The sequence below is a fragment of the Trachemys scripta genome, chromosome 9 (genome assembly GCF_013100865.1).
Source record: "Trachemys scripta elegans isolate TJP31775 chromosome 9, CAS_Tse_1.0, whole genome shotgun sequence".
NCBI classification, from domain to species: Eukaryota; Metazoa; Chordata; order Testudines; family Emydidae; genus Trachemys; species Trachemys scripta.
The window spans coordinates 98801318-98823950 of NC_048306.1; the positions used below are offsets into that span (position 1 = coordinate 98801318).

At 42.0% G+C, this 22633-nt stretch overlaps 1 protein-coding gene across 1 annotated transcript; it reads right to left on the reverse strand.

Annotated features, from left to right (window-relative positions):
* Window positions 1-575: 575 nt before the first annotated feature.
* Window positions 576-21646, reverse strand: FYTTD1 (forty-two-three domain containing 1). Its single transcript, XM_034781742.1, has 9 exons — window positions 21451-21646; window positions 18243-18374; window positions 13028-13173; window positions 10830-10942; window positions 7693-7789; window positions 6466-6530; window positions 5355-5429; window positions 4349-4475; window positions 576-2888 (listed from the first exon to the last, which is right to left on the reverse strand). Exons 1-9 carry the CDS (start codon window positions 21548-21550, stop codon window positions 2793-2795), a joined length of 951 nt encoding a protein of 316 aa, XP_034637633.1. The 5' UTR covers window positions 21551-21646; the 3' UTR covers window positions 576-2792.
* Window positions 21647-22633: the final 987 nt, after the last annotated feature.

Sequence of the window (22633 nt, forward strand, 5' to 3'; positions counted from 1 at the left end):
TTTCAAACATTTCTTCTTTTAAGGTCTACCTCAGTCACCAGTCAAAAATAAAAAAGACTCACTCCAGCACTATAATTTGAGATGTCTACACAAAAGCTCACCTTGATCTTTCAGGAAGGACAGATATGCTATTTTGCAATAAAAACGAGTGCATGTGTCTTGTTAGATAATATCTGAATAAGCTCATCATTCAGGCCTTAGCTGGTAATGGAAAAGCAGGGAATTTAGATAATCCAGGGGCCTGGCCAGGTACTTGCCACAGTTGAAATTTTGTCAACCATATCTAAAGGCTATGTTTTGTCTACAGCAGGAATTAGAAGTGGCAGTTTTATTGCAAATCTAAGCTCCTGCTGGCATCTCACTGAAAAGTGACCTCATTTGAGACTGAAGGGGAATCTGTCAGGGACAAAAACACACTGATCCTGTAATACTGGTTTAGATTAAAGTTTATCTTCTGATTAGTGAACCATACTAGAGCAACATGAAAAGTGGTTTATGTGGAGATGGATCTTCAGCTGGCAGTATGTCACAGACTACATCACTTTTCAGTTAGATGGTACTTGCTAAGAGAAGGCTCAGAAATGTCAGTTTTAATTAACGTATTCATCAAATGAAATTCATAGTTCACACAATACAGCAGCAGGAAGTGCTGGTCACATCTCAGGATGTAGGCTGACTCAAGAGTGCAGATTTCTTTATGTTAAATGTTTCAAGGAACATACAGCAAATTAAGAGCTACAGTTAACAAGAACTGAATTCTCCCTTGTGTGATATTTGAAATCTGCATAATTTATCAATGTACTGGCCAAAGGTTTATAAGCAGGCACAAAATGTGAAACCTGTAACATTTTATTTAAAAAACCAACAAGCTTCAGAATAGATCCAAATGTAGTAACTTCTCCAAAAAAAATATCAAAAAGGTACAGTGTAAAGCCATCTCTCATTAAATACAAACTAGCTTTTCATGATGCATTGCATCAATGTTTTGCATCTTTGTTGCATCCTGGTACACAGGAAATGTATGCACTGAAACAGGATGACTAACACCACATTACCTAAATTCTAACAGAGGGACTTTTTTCAACAAAATTTCTACTGGTAATTTAAAAAACCTTAACACCCATAAAGTTTTAATTAAATTTTTGCTAGGTACGTTTTCAAAGTTAAAAATAAAGGGTTAAGTACTGAACAGTGTCAAGGATGCATTTTGACTTTAAAACTGCTATATGAAAGAAAGTCCTTCCACTGTAAAATGCTCTCAATGTTAAACTCTTGGGTAAACAAGCTGTTTACTTGGAATTTCAGAAAAAGTGCAAAGAAACCAGTTTTTAAAAAGTTGAATCAATAGTCTAAGCAAGAGAGTATTAAAACTACTTTGCACCATAGGCATCTGTGGATGCAGCAAGCCAACAATTCCTTTTATCTGGCTATATCTAAGTCCCATTGCTATGAAACAGTTGAAAATCCACTAGCTCATGGAATTGAAGGTAATTTTACCTGTACAATTTTGAACAGGTGCTTTGTTTCCATTAAGGGTGTGACTGCACAATGAGGATGCTCCAATTTGGCAGTCATCCTACAGATAATTATGCACATGCATAACTTTTACACAGTCTCATTGAAGCCAGTGGGATTACTCTTGTACATAAAGTTAAGCATGTGCCTACTTGTCTGCAAAATGTGGGCCTCTTATCCCAGCAATTCTTCCCCAGCTTCAATGTCAGTCAAGATATTTGACTTTACTTCAGATCAGGCTCATCCTTGATTTCTCTTTGGTATATACAAACAGGTGCCATTTGATAGTTTACCGGTGTGGCTGCTTCTTAAAAAAGACTGAGGAAACCCTTTAGGGGCAAGGTATATGACATTAAAATCCAGAGTCTGGGAGGGTTAGGAAACTTAGCACATTACCCTTTCTTATATGAAAGTCAGTATTTACCCTTATAAAAGGGACACCAAACACAAACATATTGCATTACATTTGTGAAAACCTAAAAAAGGAATAGAAGGGTAGAGTTTAAACAAAATGCAAGAGAAAGTTCCATTTACTGAGGCGGCAGATACAACATGAACAGCTGCAGTACAAGCTTCTCCCCTACTGCCCAACCCTGACTTGGGGGGGGACCACTTTTAAGGATGAGTAGTATAGTCTTCATGCCTGTTAAGTACCTGGCCTGACAGTTTTACTTTTTCAAATGAGGATGCAAAAAATTTAGTCTCCAAAGAAGAAAAAAACATGAGTGTCAGAAGCACAAAGAATTACAACCAAACCCCTAAGAAAGAAAAAGGCGGCTACATCTTGAACAGAAATACTCTCAAACTCAGGCTTTATGCCAAACTGCAATCTGGAGGGAAGCTTTCTGGCAGAGTCTCTGCTCCTCTGAAAAGAGGTTTGTAATGGAAATATTGACATGATCTTCACTATAGCAGGGGTTGAGGAGCAGATACTGAATGTCACTAACAAAAATAATTAACTGTTGCTTGTCGTTTGTACTTGGGCTGTGAGAGAAACTGAAATAAATCTCCTGCCTTAATCACCAGCTGGGGTTACACAAAATCTGTTTAGATCAGAACACACCATCACTTACCAAGTAGATCAGTTGCCCTATTTTTGCCTGGGTCATTGTGTCTTTTTACTATTAAAAGTAAAATCAATAAGGATATTTAGTTGTGTCAGCATCCTAACAAAAGTCTGGAGAACTTCAGTGACGTATGCTATACTCTTCTGCCCACTTTCATCCCAGTTTCTCAGATCGGTGGAGTCTTCAATATACGTGTCCTTTCGACAGCCTCTAACCCACTGTTACGAAACGGCTTCCTTTGTTCTGAGACAGGGCTGTTCTTTGTTCCTTGAGGATCCCAAAGCGCTCATTCAAAGTCATTCCAGTCTGAAAAACAAGATCATTTCATAATAGAGCTTGCAAAGTATCAGACTGATCGGTTACAATAGCAAAGTTAGGACAATGAGTATCACCCCTGCCTAGTTCTGCTCAGATTTTTTTTTATCCATACTGAAACAGGCATCTAAGGGTTGTATGTAAACAAACATTGAAGATAAATTAATCTTGTTTTCCTTCTTTTGCAGTATTTATTTAAAAAAATACATGAATAGAATACATCTTTACTATAGTTATATGAGATGCAAGAACATTAATGCAGTGTTCAGCTGCAAGTGAAGTCAGGAAATGCAAAAATATAACTTAAGGTCAAAAAAGCTGAAAACAGAACTTTGACTCCACAGATCTGTTCTCCATACATATTAAATTACATCTGCCAACTTCAGTGACTAATACAGGTTTTTACTATTTTACATTCCTGTTTCATAGTCCACACAGTTGAGAGAGCAAACTGGATTCTATTCTAGCTAGAAATTCACTTATTCGACTTTGTTCACAACACTACTTGCAATATTCATTACATAGTGATGAATGTGAAGAAAGAACCCAGCATAACCTCCTTATTTTAGGAAACATGGAGTCAGTTACAAAAAGCACCTTTATTTATAAAGCAAGATTTGATCTGGAATCACTGAAAGTCATACCACACAGCAATGACATTTTATGGGGTATTGTCACAATATGATTTTAGTTTCACCACCTGTAACATTGATGAGTTAACACCAGTCTGAAATTTTACTTTTGTATTTCCTGATATTCTGAATGTTATTCCTCACCCCACAATTTAGTTTTCCTTTTCACTTAAGATACAGCTGTTGCATAACTGTACAGTGACGTAATTCAGTCTGGCAACTTTGTTAGATACAAAAAGCTCAAATTCTGAAACCACAAAATTGCACAATTTTGTTTTCCCAAAATGTCAGATTTTGATGTTAGACTGTGTAGACTTAGGACCCATGGCACTGCATATAAACAAAAAACAATGTAACTAAATTCCCAAGGAGATTTTCTTCAATTTTATACATATGCAAAAATTTTTTTGAAGAATCATTGTTTTCAATCCTCATCTGAAGTTGAATTAGTCAGATTCAGCCATCTGCGTTGTGCAGAAGACATGACAGAGAAAAAAAAAATAGCTGTTCCCTGCTGTACTCTCAATTTAGGAATATAGTGCCCTTCATCCAGGAACACCACAGTGCTACACAACTATTACGTTTTAAATCCTCTGTGAGGTAGATCGGCATAACAGATTTTTTAATAGTAGGACCAGAGAGGTTAGGTACTTGTCCAGAGTTACACAGCAATCTAATGCCAAAACTGAAAGCAGAATCAATAAGCCTAACTACTAGTCCCCTACTTTAGCCCTAGACAACTCAATTAACAAGGATCCCCAAGCCTCTTTTAGTTATATGTTGAATCACTCCAAGTAAGTGTTAGGAAACAGCTTTTACCTGTTTTCCAACACTGTTGATATCAAATTGCAACGTAACTCCTTTGGGAATCTTCTTCTCTTCTGGTTGCTCCTTCTTCATTAGAAATGGAGGCATAGGAATACGAGTTAACCGTGGCTTCTGGGAACTGAAAGAAGACTTTTTAAAATGGCACATTGAATAAAGGTTGATGTAACAATAATCAGGTGTTACTGTCTACAAAGATGTACTATGAAAAGAGAAGAGACCACACTTCCAAGTAAACTGCTAATACTGCAACGGAAGGAAGAATTATGAGAATATGGTTGAAACACTGACTGGATAGTTGGGAATGTTTGATTTCAAGGAGGCAGAGTATAACCATTCATCACTTCACTGAAAACAATATCTATCCGCAGATTAAATGGGCTAAAAAAGTAGATAGGGGAGGGGAAGAGAGCCAGTATTTTAAAATTAAATTTTAAATATTTGCATATTTATTTTAAACCTCTAGCACTATTGATATATAGTGATTCTTTACTGTCAATTTTACAAGCTTTAGCTACAGAGAGCAAGGCTGGTGCAATTCCCTTTTGAGGATAGGTATCACTGATCAAAGGTTTGCTCAGAGTTCAAAAAGTTGAACACTAAGAATCTTAATATACAGCTATTCTGTCCAATTTACAAAAAGGAACACAAGAATGTTTGTCTGATTTAAACTCAATTCTACTGTTATTTCTACAAACTAGGGAGGATCCAAGTACCAATTCCTGGACATTCAGTCATTCAAGACTTGGTGAGGGGAGGGGAATTCAATTCAAGCCCACACCAAGCTCCTAACTGAGAAACCTCAAAGTGCACCCCAACAATTACACATTATCTGAACACAAATTGAGAAACAGAAAGGGCCTGATCTTCCAAAGCCTCCACAGACAGAACTCCCATTCATGCCACTGGGAGCTGTAAGTATAGAGAGCTTGCTACACCAGTCCCAGAACCAGTAACTGGAATTATGAAGGAAGAAGATTGTTTGGCATGTTCTACTCACACTGGGGATGGGATTGCTCCAGGGTTGTCAATAGATACAGTCAGAATGCCTCCATTTGTGGTAGAAGTTCGCCATCTAGTTTGAAAGCACAGGAATCACATATGCAGGCTGAAATTCCAGCGTACCATTTGGGCTTTACATGAAATACACATTCCTGACTAGCCACTATTTTAAAAGTCTGTCATAACTCTAGAGTTTTCAGAGTATAGGGTGGTATACCAAGACTACATACAACCAGGCACAAGCTACACATCTATATGGACCACTAGCATTGACTGAGCACAGGCCTTTGAAACCACTAAATTGTCTAACTATTCAGAGCATCTCTAGATGACATCAGGTGAAGAGTGCCAACACATAATCCACCCTAGCATTTCAATAATTGCTAGAGCAATGGTGGGAGTTTCTGAAAATATTCAGTGCAGATAAGACCAGATAGGTCCATCAAATCCAATAATGAGTCTGAAATTCTGTGACATATGCTGCTCTCATATGAGCTGTTTATTCTTCCTACTATAGCTTGCTGCAATCCCTTTTGCTTATCCATGAAGAGCCTGGGAAGTGGAGATTCCTTCTTTCCTCATAGACATGCCGATCTTATCTTATCCTTTTCACATGTAAGCCTGGAAAATGGCCTGTCTCACTGATTTTAAACTGTTTTACAGGCTCTGGATTTATAAATTAGGTACAGTAGCTGCTACATCTACAGGAGGGGAGAAACTACTGTCCTATATAGAGCCTAAGTTACAGTTTTAAAATGACAGAGCCTTGGGCGCAGAGCTTACTTAGTAGCTCTGAATTGGCAACAGATCCCTCATTCCTGGGAGCATCTTGTGCAAGTGACCCTTCCAGTTAAACTAAAAGCTGCTGTGAAAGCAGGAAGGCAGGCAGGAAGGAGGGAGAAAGGGATGAACACTGTTTCCCACCAAACACATAGTACATCATCCAAATTCATGTCACCACTCAACTCAGAAGCCCACAAAAGAAGGTTCCAGTCATCACAACAGGAGCAAGTTAGAGTAGAGTACTCTGGATACAACAGGACTAAAGCAAAGCAGTTTAAATGGATAATGCCTTAACTGTAGCTCTTCAGCTGAAATATGACACTTACTGGCGAGTTCTCTTTGCTGCCTGATTATCCAGAAGTTCTTCTACTGGCTGTACTTGTGCCTGCACCTGAAAACACAGAAAGATGGGTACAGGATTTGAATACTGTTTTGCTTCCTGATCTTGCAGTGTGAGGTTTTAAAACATGAACAATCTATGAACACATCCATAAGATGTATACCAAAAACAGATCTACAGCTTTAGTGCTGTTCAACTGCAGATGGTCACCTTAGGCCCCAGAAACTCATGTTCCCTTGGAGCATAGGCAATTTTTATAAAGGGATTAAAATGAAGGAATTTGCCAAAAAAATGTAACCCAATAGGCAAGACAGAGAGGAGAGAGATTCCATCCAGAATCATAAGGACCAGACACGGTGGAAGCTTACCCACACACATGGCTGGAATAGAGGAGAGAGATTCACAAACTGGGATGTGGTGAAAAGAAACTTACTATAAGAGATTCTGTATCTAATGCCACTGAACCTCCTACCAATCTGCAGTTTTATCACATTCTGATTGTGTTTTTTAATCTCTCCTCTTGTAGTCTGAAAAATCCTCACTAAAGCAAGTGATTCCACATGGATTGACCCCTGTATCTGTGCAGAACCCCACTGAAGTAAGTGGCGCTCGTGTCTACCCATGCAGTGTCAGTTACAGTTAGGGCTCAAACATATAAAGGAAAAAAATTAAAAACCACTTTTCTCTTTACATTCTTAGTTATTTGACTGTTACTTATGAGGCAGATTGAGCTAGATGTATATGGTTTAACCATAAATCTGTATAACCACTTATGGTTTAAGGATAACCAAATCATGCAATTCTGAAGCTTACTGCTTTCCATCCTTCAACTAAAGGCAACTTTAAAAGCCCATACGTAGCTTTAAACAATTTACCTTCAAGAAGCTGCAAGGGCTTACCGCTATCCTGAAATACACACCCCAATTCCATAAACCTCAGAATGATTCAACTGTTTTTGGGGTACAAAAAGACTCACATATTGCTCTACAAGAAATCTTTAACTCAAGATAGGCCCAGGTTTTTCCTGGAACGGTAAGTGTATGGTTCCAAGGCTGTTGTCTTTTCAGAGATCAAAGAAAACATGTCAAGTGAGTTTATTCAGAGTTGATCAAGATAGTCTGATCCATCAAATGGGGAGCTGATGAAGAAAATAACATTCATTTTAGAGTCTAGTGCACAGTATTTATTTTATTTAAGAAAATGTTTATTGTACCTTCAGACCCCTCCTGAAGAGGAAAGTTGCTTGACGCATGTCTTTCTGCTGGTTTAGTTTATTTCCAATTCTGGCAAAAGTGGATGGTATATTACTCCTGTAACATTTTACAAAATAAGACCAATATCATTATCAAAAACTTATATGGACAGCCAATTTTTAGAGAAAAATAGAACAAGACTGTGGATAATGGAGTCAAGAAGCAAACGTCTCATATTCCTCAATGCATCACTAAGACAAGTCACACGGTAGCTACATTTAGAAACTGAGCCTGTCAACTTTGTTTTTCCCAACTAAATATTTAAATGGCGTAGAGTGGGTTTATTAAATCTACGTTTTTCTTTTAAAAAGACACATGGAGTTGTCACGACTACAGGGGAAACTGCACCTTAGACCACTTTTTAGTCTCTCAGGTGCACCCTATAGGTGATAGGCCTGGCTTCCTGCACCTCATTTTGGGTGGAACCACCCAGTCCAACCACACTCAGACTGGGTCATGGAGGCCCCCCAGGAGATCCAAAGTGAGTGAACTCTCTGAGGGGGGCTCACAGAGAGAGAGGGGTGTGCTGAAGGCTCAGATGTGTGATTCCAGGAGGAGGCGGTGCCTACGGCTTAACCCCCAAGGAGGGCTATCACACCAAAGGAGGTTCCTCCCAGGGACCATATGGAGCCAAGAGAGCATGGGTCCTGTGAGTCTGTGACAACATAGTAGCAAGGATGGTTGGCAAATGCACCCCATAGACTATTAGCAGGTAGACAGTGAATTCGCTGCTTTGGTCACCGCATCAAAATAAGGGGGAGTTATCACTCCCATGTGGAGATGGGCAGGAACCAACCCTGGGTCCCACTCTGCTCCACATGGGAGAGGTAACGCACCCTGGTTTTGATGCTGTGACCAAAGTAAGGAGCTGGCTGTCTACCCTCATGGTTTGGGATTTCCTTTGATCCTAGGCTCAGCTATAGAACGAGTAAGAGATTCTGCCTGGAGCCAGACAAGGGGATATTCCCCAAAAACAGCTTTTTCATGATCTCCTCCAGGATTCTTATCTGTGTCATTGTTTTGTTTCCTATTTCTGCTTTAACAACCCTCTTTGATTTAAAACCTGAAAGTAAGTCAGGTTGATATCAACAGATAATCTGAAGGGCAAATGATATTTATTGATTTACTTTCCTACTCAAGAGCCTACAAATGATTTTCCAGTTCTTGTATCTATACTTGCTTAGCTATCTTGCTTGTTTTGGCTCCAATACAAAGCAACGTACCATATACAGTACTCTGCAAATATTAATCCTTCCAAAAACTGCTAATTAGGTAGGCAAAACGGAGATTTGGTGCAAAGGGGTTAAGTGGCTTGCCAAAATCCACACAAGTCTGTCTAAACTGGTATCGAATCAAGAATTCCTAGCTCTCAGGTCTTGTGTGTCTCTGCAATGTGTCCTGTTTAAATGGTGTTCATCGAGAGATTAGTGTACTGTAGAGGAGCGGACTCACCCCTGCGGCGCCTCCTGCTGGTCTCAGGGAATTAGCTCGGTCGGCCTGCAGAGGGCGCTCTGGTGCTAGGTGATCCACCTGTCCTCTGGCCCCCTGGACCCCGGTGCCCTTTTACCTGGGGTGCTGCCCCCTAGCAGTAACCCTTCACTCTTAGGGTCTCCCCCTTCCAGGGGAACCCCCACCCACTATCCCCACTTTGCCTCAGTCTTGGCTACTGCCCAGTCTCTATCTAGCCCCGTTCCCTGGGGCAGACTGCAGTATCAGCCACTCATCACAGCTAAAGGGGTTTGGACCTGCTGCCTCTGCCTACCCATGGGCTGCCCCCTGCAACCCAGTACTTAATAGGCCTTACCAGGCCTGCAGCCTGGGGCTTTCCTAGGCCGGAGCTCCCCGGCTCCCTTGGCCTTTCCCCAGCCCTGCTCCACTCGAGGCACTTAGTTAAGCTTCCTGCAGCCAGGCTCTTCTCTCTCTGAACGCGGATTTCCTTAGGTGAAACCAGCCCAACACTCTAATGAAGTGTGTGCTACTGCCAATATTTGGATAGAAATAGAAAGCCGTCCGAGAAATACTCTACCCTAAAACAAAAATTTAGCCTTATGCATCTCATGACTGCACAGTCCACATATTTAGCATTTCCACTTGAACAGGACAATAGAAGTGCCTGGTTTATTTTGGCCGAAACCAGAGGATCCCTGTCCACATACAAGAGTTGGATGGACAAACCCCCAAGTCATTTGGCTCACGATAGAGCGAGACTACACAACATACATTTTACGCTGCAAGTTACTTACTCTCCCGCAGCCTTTACATTAGAACGCTCTAGTCTTAATAGAAAGTCTACAATTTTAAACATAGTATTCAAAGGGTGAAAAATTAAGTGTTTCAGGTATCCCTAAACCTCTGACTGCCAGGAACTGGGACTGGACAACGAGGGATGAATCACACAATTGCCCTGTTCTGTTCATTCCCTCTAAAGCCTCTGGCACTGTCCACTGTCAGAAGACAGGTACTGGGCTAGACAGACCATTACTCTGACCCACTATGGCCATTCTTAATTTCTTAAGTGATCCAGACAATTCATGGGATTCACACGAGTAGCTATGGGGCAAGGTTTAATATTTAATGTGCATAATATTGCCTTGTGTGGTAAACTGTTTTTAAAATGGAAGCATCTGCAGTTTAACACAGTACATTGGAATAATTTCGGAGCAAACAAAGCACACTATAGTTTTCATGAAACTGAAAACGGTAGTAGATCCTGTAAAGTGTCTTACAACGAGAGCAAGTTACTTAAATAAGAACGGTCACTTCTAAAGTTACCTGAATTTAAGATTAACATGTATTAACCATTTTTATAGATTTGGAACACTCGAGCTACATATTTTATTGTGTTAAATGGAGGTAAGTAGCAGGTGTAAGTGAAGAAAGCGGCTTCCTTACAGTTCCAGGAAACAACTGATCCCATCATCAGGGCACACAAATCAGGGTATTGCATGAGGGCTACTAACTGTACAAGCTTTTATCCTACTACTGCTGCCTGTCTTAGCTCTCTTGATCCCAAGTCAGCACTGACCGAAACAGAACTCATCACTATCGAAAGGATGAGCTGGAAAAAGCATCTCAAAACAGCCGTTAGAAATCTCACCTCCTGTTTAATGGGACCGGCCTCCTGAGAGCTGGCATTTGTTTTCTCTGCAATTCAAACGGCCTCTGAAGAGTCATTTTCCTTTTCAAAACTGGATAGTTTCGCTGTGCGTTCTTTAAGAATAAAAAAAAGAATTAAATATCCAAGTAATGGTGCCCTTTCACAACTCATTCAAAGTTAATGATATCAATCTAAATCAGTGGTTTTCAAACTTTTTTCTGACGACCCAGTTGAAGAAAATTGTTGATGCCAGAGACCCAACGGACCTGGGAATGAGGGGTTTGGGATATGTGTGTGTGGGGGGGGTGCTCAGGGCTGGGGCAGACAGTTGGGGTGCAGGGTGGGGCCGGGGTCTCTGGGCAGGGGGTTGAGGTTCAGGAGGGGGGTCAGGGCTCTGGGCTGGGGGTGCAGGCTCTGGGGTTGGGGTGCATGAAGGGGCTCCAGGTTTTGGGGGGGCCCAGGGCTGGGGCAGGGGATTGGGATGTGGGGTTACCTCTGTTGGCTCCGGTCAGCAGCACAGCCGGGTTGCAGAGGTAGGTTTCCCGCCTGTCCTGGCGCCGTGGACCGCACTGCACCCCAGAAGCGGCCAGCAGCGGGTCCAGCTCATAGGTGGAGGCGTGCAAGCGGCTCCGCGTGGCTCTTGCCCACAGGCACTGCCCCCCCAGCTCCCATTGGCCAGGAGTGTAGAGCCGGTGCTTGGGGCAGGGGCAGCACACGGAGGCCCGTGGTCCCCCCCCCACAAGCCAGAGCTGGTGCTGGCTGCTTCCAGGGCGCAGCACGGTGTCAGAACAGGTAGGGACTACTAGTTTTTACTGGATGGCCGCCAGGGTCCCTGGGAGCTGAGCAAGGTGACCCAGTGCCTTGCATTCCGCGACCCAAACTTTGAAAATCACCGATCCAAATGTCTCAGGGATTACTTCACTTAAGTTGATGGACAGATTTATACCATCAAGAGATTTACCTCTTTGTTATCAAGATTATTTATTCCCTTCCTCCAAGCCTCCCCCCCCCGGCCAAAAAAAGTAGTCATTATAATCTAAATTTTACCATCTGCCCAAGACCTTGTTACAAGTTGGAATTCGGAGAATATACTTAAGCATAACTTGTATACCTCTGACAATATGCACTACAAGCAGTTCTAGGATCCTTAAAGAGTCACCATGGTTTCAGCAAACTTTGTTAGAAGATGTCAAATCAATTCAATCATATTTTCCTTACAGTTGATTCTCCATGTATAAAACACTTCCCTTCCTCTTATAATTAGCTTGCTGCTCCTCCTGCCTGAATCCTTAAGAACATAACCATCCACTGTGATGTCTAGAATCACTTCCATGATTTTGATGAATTCCATATTCTAGCATACTTGCCACATGAGACGAGCACACCGCCTGGCCTAAGTCAACTCAAAATTAGAACCTTGCTGTTAAGTTTAAAAAAAAAAAAAAAAAAAAAAATCTACTACATTTGTTTAAGATTGGGTATATCTGTTCTGGACTTGTGCCAGACTATTTCTGCTAAACCAAGCAATCAGTAACAGATTTAGAGTCTGCTAACTCATGGGCTACCAGAACTAGGTACAAGTTCTACATGCCACTGTAGAGAGAATCTCAGGTTTCATATGGCAGTGTTTTTCTATTCTTAACCTCTGCTTATTTGTGATGTGCAAAAGTTAACAGTCACATTCTGATTACTTTTGTTACTCCCCCACCTGTACTTGTTCTAGGATTTAAATCACTTCAGATGGCATTTTTGAATAATCCTATCACTTCATATGGTACGAAGCATTATATTCTGGCTTTAAGTGTTTGCGAATATCGCTCTAAACTCAAGTCAGATCTGGAGTAGAGTGAGGGAAAAGCTAGACAGTATTCAGAGTTAGGCTATTTTAATGTAATGTTACGGGCTAGAAACATTGTTGTAACAGTATAAAGGCATTCAGGACTAGTAAATCTTTCAAAGAACTGGTCTTGGACAAGTTATCATGACAAGATTTGCAATACTTATTTTAACGCAGATGTGTTTTACCAGATACTTGTGTTAACATTATACTATAAATACATTTAAATATTTTAAAAGCTAGTCATTCTGAATCTTTTATAGTCTGCTTGTCACTCTAATTATTCACTTCTAACTTTAGGAATAACTCTCCCACTGCCAAGCACGGACAGTTATACAAGGTACAAAAATTGTATTCCTACCTTCTCGCTAAGTGGTTGTCTGTTCAGAGGACTAATCCCGCCACGTGAACCTAGTACTTTCCTCGCTGCCAAGCCAGTTATAACTCCATAGGGCCGCTTCTTCCCTGTTACCCTCCTCCTGCGTCCCAAACGGTTCTTACCGAAACCTACAGTGGAAAAAAGAAGCACTACTAAACTGTTTCAGAAGGAGATACCGTAGCCTATAGCCTTGGGCACATGATATTCAGTGACAGCTAGCTAACATTACAGTTACAATGTAAGTTGTGAAACAGACGTTTTCAAAGCATGGGGCATGCTGCCCTAAGGGGCTGCAACAAGGTTATCGGGAGGCATGGAGGACCTGATAGGGCTATGCTGAACAGCCAGGGTCAGCAGAGGACTCTGCCCAGCAGAGGAAGTGGGTGGGGTTCTATGAAGATTGTCTTGCCAGGATCAGGCTCCCTGCCCATCTTGCTCCCCCACGGCTGCAGCCACAAAGCGCAGTCACCCTCCTCTTCTGAAAGGCAGACACAGACTCTGAGTGGGGGCTGCAGGCTGCACCCTGGGAGTACTGCTCTTTCCCGGCCAGACAGAGCCCCCTGCTGGCCCCAGCCCTTCAGCACAGCCTGAGGGCACAGAGCCCCATCCGCGTCCCCTGACGGATAGAGCCTGTGCAGGGGAAGCAAACAGAGCCATGCTGAAGGGCCGGAGGCTGTAGGGTATTGAGTCTGGTGGAGGGATGAGCAGTACTCATGGGCTGCAGCCGCCGGACACCAGCCCTTCAGGCAGGGAGCCAGGTCCTGGCAGCCGAGGCTACCTGACCACTGTAGAGAGTGGAAGGCTTCCTCAATTGCCACATGGTGAGTACCCCCCCCCACCCCCTATGGTACCATTACCTAAAAAGAGGGAGACATGAATCTCTGAAGGGGACACAACAAAAGAGTTGGGAAACCTCTGTCTTAAAGCAAAAGTTATTGGCCTCATGTTGCAGATGCTGCTGCTGCTACATCACATAAGTCAGTTCAAGGTTGGCCTTAAACCAAGAAGATAACTATATCAGACCATAGCCGAACAGCACAAAATGGCATATTTTATTTCAACTCTCTGATCATACAGCAAGCAACAAGAGTTTGGAAAGTCCCAGCTTATAAAACAGGAATTATACTCAGATGCGGTCTGCACTGTCAACATCAACCATCCTGGAGGGCCCAGCTGCAACAGTGGGCTCCACAGGCAGGATTCTAACCATTTGGTTTTGTGCTATAAGTGAGACAATTTAATCATATTCCTAAATAGCATTAGACCCTGTAAAGGCCAAGACTAATAGGATTTGAGAACACAAGTTGGTCTCCCTTCTACAGTAATAAACCATGTTTTTGCTCCGTTTTGAAGGGGAACACACACCCTGTTATAAACATGTTCAAGGACAGATCTTTCAGTGTATAATGGACTGGACAGTAGAAACCAGAGGTAGAGCCCTTCATTCTAGGTCATCAGCGCTGAAAGTAGTTACATCTGACCAGGGCATGGAGGATTGTCTCAAAGTGACTTCCTTCCTATTGCAAGTGGTATGGAAAGCAAAAAAATGGTGAAGATTTTTTAGACTGGTTTCCACTAACTTCTTCTTACCACCCCACACTCCCAATCTCCAACTCCTCTCTCCTTGATGTCCTGCTGAAGAAGCTTGACAGAACATTAATTGACCTCCAGAAGCTCATTTCTCAGCTGCTCACATATAGCAAAGGATCTGCTGCAGCATCATGCACCGGTTCTAGGTATTCCATAATTCCACAGTTCCCGTTTACTGCGGAATCCACCCCTTGCTTCAGAACCAAACATTTTATTTAAGGTTTCCAGTCCTCATAGTTGTGAAGATCACTTTGAAAAAGTGAAAGGAATATAATCAATGCAGCAGCTCTTCTTAGTCTGCCAGCTTGAAATAGCAGCTCTGGAATGTATGGCCTGTCCTATTCATCTCAAAACTTGCATTTCACAATCATTTTCAATGTGACCACTTATTCTATTGGTGATTATTGCATCTGATGCAGCATTGGGGATGATTTTTGCCTGATGTGTTAAGTACATCACCGGATATGAAATTTTGTCAAGTGCCGATATTTACCATGAGGTTTTTATTCACTATATTTGCCCCCCACACCTATCCCTAATTCAAGATACTTAAACACATTTGTAAAGTACACAGTGAACACTCCTTACACATTTGATCCAGGGTACCCTAGTAAAAAGAACAACCTCTGAGGCCTGGAACAGACATGTGGGGGAACACATCCATGCTAACTTTTACAGATATGTAAAATACCTTGAATTAGGGATAGAAAAGGTATAATGAAGGCTCATAGAAGCTGGAGCACAGCATAGCAAAAAAGGAATTAGATTCAAGTTACTAAGGAATTCACATGAAGAAAAATCTTTAGTCAATAGGGTCCTATTTTGGTTTCAAAGGACCTGGGCCATGAGAAATACCCAAGAATCAGATGTGACAAATGAGAATAATGTCTAATTTTTTTGTCTAGATTGAACAGTGAAATCAAATCACACAATTTTGTACTGCTGCTGTCTGAATGCATAGAGTTAAAGCAAAGGAGACTGTAAAAGGGTTGTTAAAGAACCAAGCAAGAAAAGTAAAACAATGAGACAAATAAGAGCCTAACATCAAAGGGTAAACTAAACCCTTATAGAAACTGAAAGATGGACAGACAGTTCACTGACTGGCCAGAGAGCGTCAGTGGAAAAAGCTAACAGGTTGGGAAGACTCATTCCGAGATAGAAAGGGTATAATGTAAGCAGGAAGCATGTTTCTCCCAATTCAGAAATGGGAATAAGCCCGAGTTCTGGATAGAGAGATTAAGTTTAAGGAAATGCGTTTAGGACTCGTTTTGTATTGCAGCCCTGGGCACTTTGTACCTTTGGGTGAAAGAATAAATGCATTGTTTTGAAGACGTTGTTTGTGAGACACTTTGATCAGCTGCTGTCCCACGCTCCCAAATTTGGACCCACTGAAGTAGTCTTGGTTGGTATCCAAGGGACTGTAACCCAGATCCTAATCTAAGAGTGGGAGAATTGCACAATTCCACCCCGGGAGAGATAGGCTCAAGGCCTGACATCTGTGGGGGTGCACTCAGACCCCAAGACAGGACAGTGGTACTGTTGGTTCAGTTTAACAGTGTCAATAAAGATGAATTAAAACAATTATTGCTCTATCAAGGCAGAGATATGATATTTAATATTCTGGGAATAAAGATCGCCCCACCCCCCAAAACAAGATCAGTGAATTGCAACAGTGCAGCAATGCCTGAACAATGAGTAGCTGTTGATATGCTTTGGAGAAGAACTGTTCAGAGCCTGAAAAAGCATCCATGTGAAATGAGTAGGGCTCATTTCCCACTAGAGGCGATCCTGTCTAGTTGTGCAGGAAAGAACAGTTAGAGCTCTTTTTTTGAGAGCGAGAGAGAGAGATTTCAAATCTGAAAAAGTTTTGTGACACATTTGCTGTTTTTAAGCCAGCTCTAGTAATAGTGAATACAAGCCAAAAAGAGAGCAGTTCCCTAAGAGACTAAGGGACTGTCAACAATTGTATTTAAAAGTCCAATCTGCATTAATAAATGCCATTTAAGATACTTGTAATATTTTTCATATTTTCAGTTCTAATTTTCCATTTGAAAATGAAAATTAGAACTGAAAATATTACAAGTATCTTAAATGACATTAATGCAGATTGGACTTTTCATTTTGGCATGGCTTGGACAGTGAAAGGAGGCTAGTATATTTATGATCAATTTCCAGTCAAAGATACTTATTCCTTCTCATGCACTTTATTCTGCTGTGTTTGTAACCCAAACATTAGAAGTGCATTTTTAAAGATTTCCAAACAAATTTATTTTAAACTGATCAATTTTATGAGTTAGGTTTGGTTTTCATACAAAGCTGATGTTTTGGGACTAAAACACATAACCCATTACTCTCACACTATACATACTTGAGTAACAAATCAAACACTCTGATGCATATAAACTTTAATCCAACACTTGTTTCCCATTTTTGTATTAGCAATTGTCTCCTTTTGTTTCTTACTAAAATTCCACTAAGAGACAGCTGCAAGCTTAAGTTAAATTACTTGCTACAAAATGAAAAAATGCATAAGTGGAATTTTTAAATGCTTCATAATTCACTTTACTGCATCAATCATAAGCTTATTTCTTCATCAGAATTAGTTGAATTTTGTTTAGCTTTCATTATCCACAATGCTAAGAAGGTACAAATAGTTACCTTTCAAACCACCAGTGTCACAGCCACATGTCTAGTTAGCCACCTAGAATCTAGACAGTGCCTCAGGAGCATCTGAATACAGTCTACTGGAAACATTCATCATTACCAATGAAATCTTTAATAGAATTAGATAGCAATGTTGACTTAAATTTTTTAATTGTACACCTTACCTCCTCTTCCCCTACACCTCTAGTACACTGTAACACTGTGGGCCTGGAAAGTGAGACATGGCAAGATCTTTGTTCACAAAGGAGGTATCTGGAGCAGCTTCTCACTCAAGCACTCTGCTCCATCCTTTTGTGCATTCTGGAGAGTAAAGAACTCAGATTTCACTAAGTCTTACTTTGCAGGCTTGCTGTATACAGGCAGTGTCACAGACTCGAGTAGGGTACTGAAATGCAAGATATGTAGATAGCAGTTGCCTTTGTGAAAGGCCTGATAGGTAGATACAACTTAATTAATGTAACAGTTTGGTTCTGGTTTACAGAAAGTTTCAGGGACTGGCAAGGACTCCGGGTTTCTCCACCTACAAACCCCAACCATTGCGATATCCCTCTCTCCCACTCCTCAGAAGAGGGCTAGAGGGATGTAGTTCACAATATACTGTCAATACAACTTCCAGGAGAAAGCTGAACAAAGAGCAAGACTCCGACTGATGGAAGGAGTGTGATACAGCCACAGCTCCTGTTGTCCATGGAAATCCAAACACTGAGCCCACATAGAAACACTAGGACACAGAAAACTTATTTAAGAGGATCACATACTAGAGTTGAATTATAAATTTAAACTCCACATATGACAGCATTTGGAACAGACTGAGTGAACTATTAAGTCAACCCATACTTTTTCACGAAGTACAAAAAGTGGTGCCACATGGCTTTACTTAGTAGGTGACATTTCACCGCACAGTAATTATGAGAACTGTGTTGTATTTTTATAAAGCACATACCTGTTTGCTGTTGGATTCCCCACCTGGTCCCCCTCATCCTGAACTGTCGAGTTCCATTCTGTTGAAGCCTTCTGTTCATTTGGGGGGAGTACTGCCTTCTCTCTTCTTTCTTATTCAATTTAATTATATCATCTACAAAAATAAAGGTTTTATGATACACTTTAGACTTAAGTATTTTAAGTAGCGATAAAATCTTAGTTGCTTTGAATTAAGCCCTATAGCCCTTACTCAGGCAAACTCCCAGAGTCAGTCTTTTAGGAATAATTCTCAATGGGAGAGTAAAGATGGAGCCAGGGCTATTTATTTGGCCCTTCAGATTTATTGGTGGGGATGCCACTTGCAACTCACCATCCTTTCCAGTATTTCTCTTGCATTAGGTTCTCTAAGACCAATGAAAATTAAGTTATCCAGTAAAGAGTCAGCAGTTAGTAGTGCCCAGTGAGTGGCACCAGTTTTTCTGCACTGTACAATTATTTTACATTGGTAAGTTAGTATTACTGTCAAATGGGACTGCTGTATTCAGCATAGATATAAGAAATCTACACTTTTCCTTTTTTTTTTTTTTTTTTTTTTTTTTTTTAAGGGCAACAATGTTCAAAAAGCCTTACTCTGGGCTTTACAGCATTACTCTCATGCTACTGTCTGAATAATTTCAATTAAACTGTCTCCTAAAACAACAGCCTCATTATAAGTTTTGTGGAATGCGTTTTTATATATGACTATTTCCAGCAGCTATTAAAGTAACCCAAGTGCTGTAGATAATTTTAATAGCTGGAAATAGGTCAAGCATAACCCAAAAATGTTAACTGTATGGAAGAGCCAGAAGAATCTGCTTCTCAAAAAAAAATCTGTTTCAAACGAAGTGTCTGGGAACACAGCATAATCAATCATACAAAGTCAGAAAATACCAAACAATGTTCTAGAAATATTACTTCTATAATACTGTCTGGTCTATATATTTTATGCTACATATGTTTCAATATTTAATATTGAACATATTTAATCGGAAAAAAAGACACGGTACTATGACATTCAGCCAAGTTAGCACTGGAATTTTAAGTTTCCAAACATTTATTTAGTCCATTTTAAACACATTTTAAAGCAAATGATCCATCTCCCACATCACTTAAATTTAAGGTTAAAAAAATATAACATATTAGACTGCAGACCAACTGATAACTCAAGAATACCTTTGAAAACACAGAGACTAAGCGGATGAAATAATATCTTTTATTTCACCAACCGAAATTGCTCCAAGACACAAGCTTTGAAGCTCCATAGAACTCTATCAAAAATCATTAACTCAGGCTTTGGCTATACTTACAACACTGCAGTGGCACAGCTGCACCACACTAGCGGTTAGTGAAGGTGCTGCCTATGCCAATTGGAGAGCTTTGCCAATTTGCAGTACTCCACCTCCCAGAGAGGCAATAGCTATGACAACAGAAGAAGCCTTGTCTACACCAGGGTTAAGTCAGTATAACTATGTCACTCCACACCCTGAGGGACGTAGTTATACCGACATAAGAGACATTTGTCAACAACTTTTCTGACACCATGACAAATGTGGGATTTCATATAATCCATGATCCTGTCAACCCTACAACAGATTACATGCCTTTAGCTGAGGGACAATAGGAATGGATGATTCTGTTTTCATGTAAATTACCCCAGTAACAAACTAAACATGAGATTATAGAAAATATAAAAAGAATAATTTCCAAACAAGGTATCACATTAGCAGTTCTCTGTAAGGTATTGCTATTGACACACCTATAGTAAATCATTACTAGATAAAAAATGGACACCAAGAGAAAACATTAAAGTGAGACTAGAATGAAACAAACTAGGCAACCAAAATAAGTATCTTCCCTAGCCAATCAAACTGAATCAGTGTGTATCATAATATACTATATACAAAAACCCAACCCTCTATCCTCCCACATTCCTACCTTTAAGGAAGCCCCGAGCCAGTGTTTTACAAGTTTTGTCCAAATGAAGGACTGGGTTAGTCCCTTGGCAAAGCCCACTTAATGTGCAATAAAAATGGGCAAGTTGTAGCCACCCTCATATTTTAAGGTGACCTGCAAAGAAGTTTTTTGCATCTTCATATTCATAAAGGCAACATGAAGTTCCCCTCCCCTCAAGAAAACCCTTTTTTTTTTTTTTTAATGTAAAAGAGAGTCAGATCTTGTTCTCCCCAGAATTTTGGGAAACTTGATAGTAGGATAACTAACAGGATTAAGTATCAGAGGGGTAGCTGTGTTAGTCTGGATCTGTAAAAATCAACAGAGGGTCCTGTGGCACTTTTAAGACTAACAGATGTATTGGAGCATAAACTTTCGTGGGTGAATGCCCGCTTCGTCGGATTAAGACATCACAGATTCAAAGTAAAACTGAATTGAGAAGAGATATGAATTCTTTTAGGCAGAGTGTTTAAACTCAGCTGTTTTGGTTAACCCCCAGTTAACGCCAAAGTCTCTTTAAGGAGAAAATAAAAGCCCACTTTGCTAAAGCCTGAATACACTGACCCCTTCCATGGTGAGTCCACCTGTATTTCTGAGGCTCTTTCTTGACCAATGGGTCAAGCACCAAAAATAGGCAAGGCTGGCCATTGCTAAGGTGAGAGATCTCAACAGCAACTTTTCTTCTTGGGGGGGGGGGGGGGGGAAATACCAGGCCTTTATAGAACAACAACAAAAGGGGCCCAAGCCTGATTCACTGTGCTGGGCCTAGTCCCCCTCCCTGAATATTTTCCTTTGCAGGGCAAGCCGGACCTGGCTTCCTCCCTTGCGGGAAGGTTGGTCCCCCTCCCCCTTGAGGCAATGGGCCTGAGTGGGACCCCCAGTCACTGTGCCATGGGTCCTACCGGAAGCCAGCTGCGCTGCAACGCGTGCCAGGCCCCCAGGCCTGCGCCCCCGGCCCCCCACCCCCACAGGGCGGGGCAGCCGGAGGGGAGGGGGGAAGGGGTCTCAGGAGCCGCCCCCTTCCATGCAGTCGAGAGGGACTCGGGAGACAAGGCCCAGCCCGCGTTGGACCCGCTCACCAGGCCCAGGGCGCCTCCCCGCCCCCGGCAGTGGTCGGGTCCGCGCCCCCTCTCTCTCCCCCGCCGCACGTGGTTGGGGCCGAACGACCCGCCCCGGCCCGCGCCCCCAAAGCGGGGGGGCGGCGAACTGGGGGGGGGGGGGTGTCCCGCGCCTCGCCTCACCCAGCGACATGTCGATCTTCTCCAGGCTCTCGCTGCTGCCGCTCCGGGCAGCCGCCGCGGAGAAGCCCAAGGGGGTCGCCCCGACACGGAACCCGTTCATGGCCGAACTGAGAGCCGCCGCCGCCTCCCCTCCCTGACTGAGACAACGGCCGCCCGCTCTGCGCACGCGCGGTCACCTCCTCACCGGCCGACCCAGCAGCCGGTGTTGTGGCTGGCTGGCACTCGCGCGATGAGACGGGGACAGGCGCGTGCGCATTCAAGAATTCGCTCGGGGGGGGGATCTGCGCATGCGTAAAAGAGGGGTCAATGATGAGGTCTAGCTTTCTCCGGGAAAAACCTGTAATCTCAGCCTCAGTATGCCCCCTACAGGTCAGGAGGAGAATGTCCAGCACAAAGCAGGTTAGTGACTTCCCAAGGCGACCAGGTGCAAACACCCTCGTATACGACTAAAGACCCCGTGCAAATGCCCCAGTCAGTGGATGATTAAATGCCGCCAATCCATGCACACGCCTTTGCATGCAACTAAAGATCTCCTTGCTTCAGTACAGCTACTCCCACATGTGATTAAACTCCCCAAATAGCATGTGCCCTTGCCCCAGTCTGCCCCCAACTAAATACTCCTGTGCAAATATCCTTGTGTGGCTAATTAAGTACCCTATCATACAGCTGAATAACCCACTGCACTACTATACATACCTACCTCTATGAGCATGCAAATATTATATATCCCCATTGCTCTCTATCAAGGTTTATTAATCTTGCTAAACTAATGAATCATTAAATATTAATTATCATCATGAAAATAAGCATTTATCTAGTGGTTAGGTTACAGGACTCTTGGGCTCAAGGTATGTGGGTTCTATTCCATGCTCCAGCTTCAACTTCCAGCCCTTGGATCACATTATACCTTTCCCCGCTAGATTGATGAGCCCATTTTTAAATATTTGTTCCCCACGTATATGGTTATAGATTGTAATCAAGTCACCACTTAACCTTCTCTTTGTTAAGCTAAATAGAATGAGCTTTTCCTGTCTATCACTATATGGCATGTTTTCTAACCCTTTACTCATTCTCTGGACTCTTCTCTGAACCCTCCCAAATTTATTAACATCCTGCTTGTATTGTAGGTACCAATCCTGGACACAGGATTTCAGCAGTTGTCAACCATTGCCAAATATAGAGA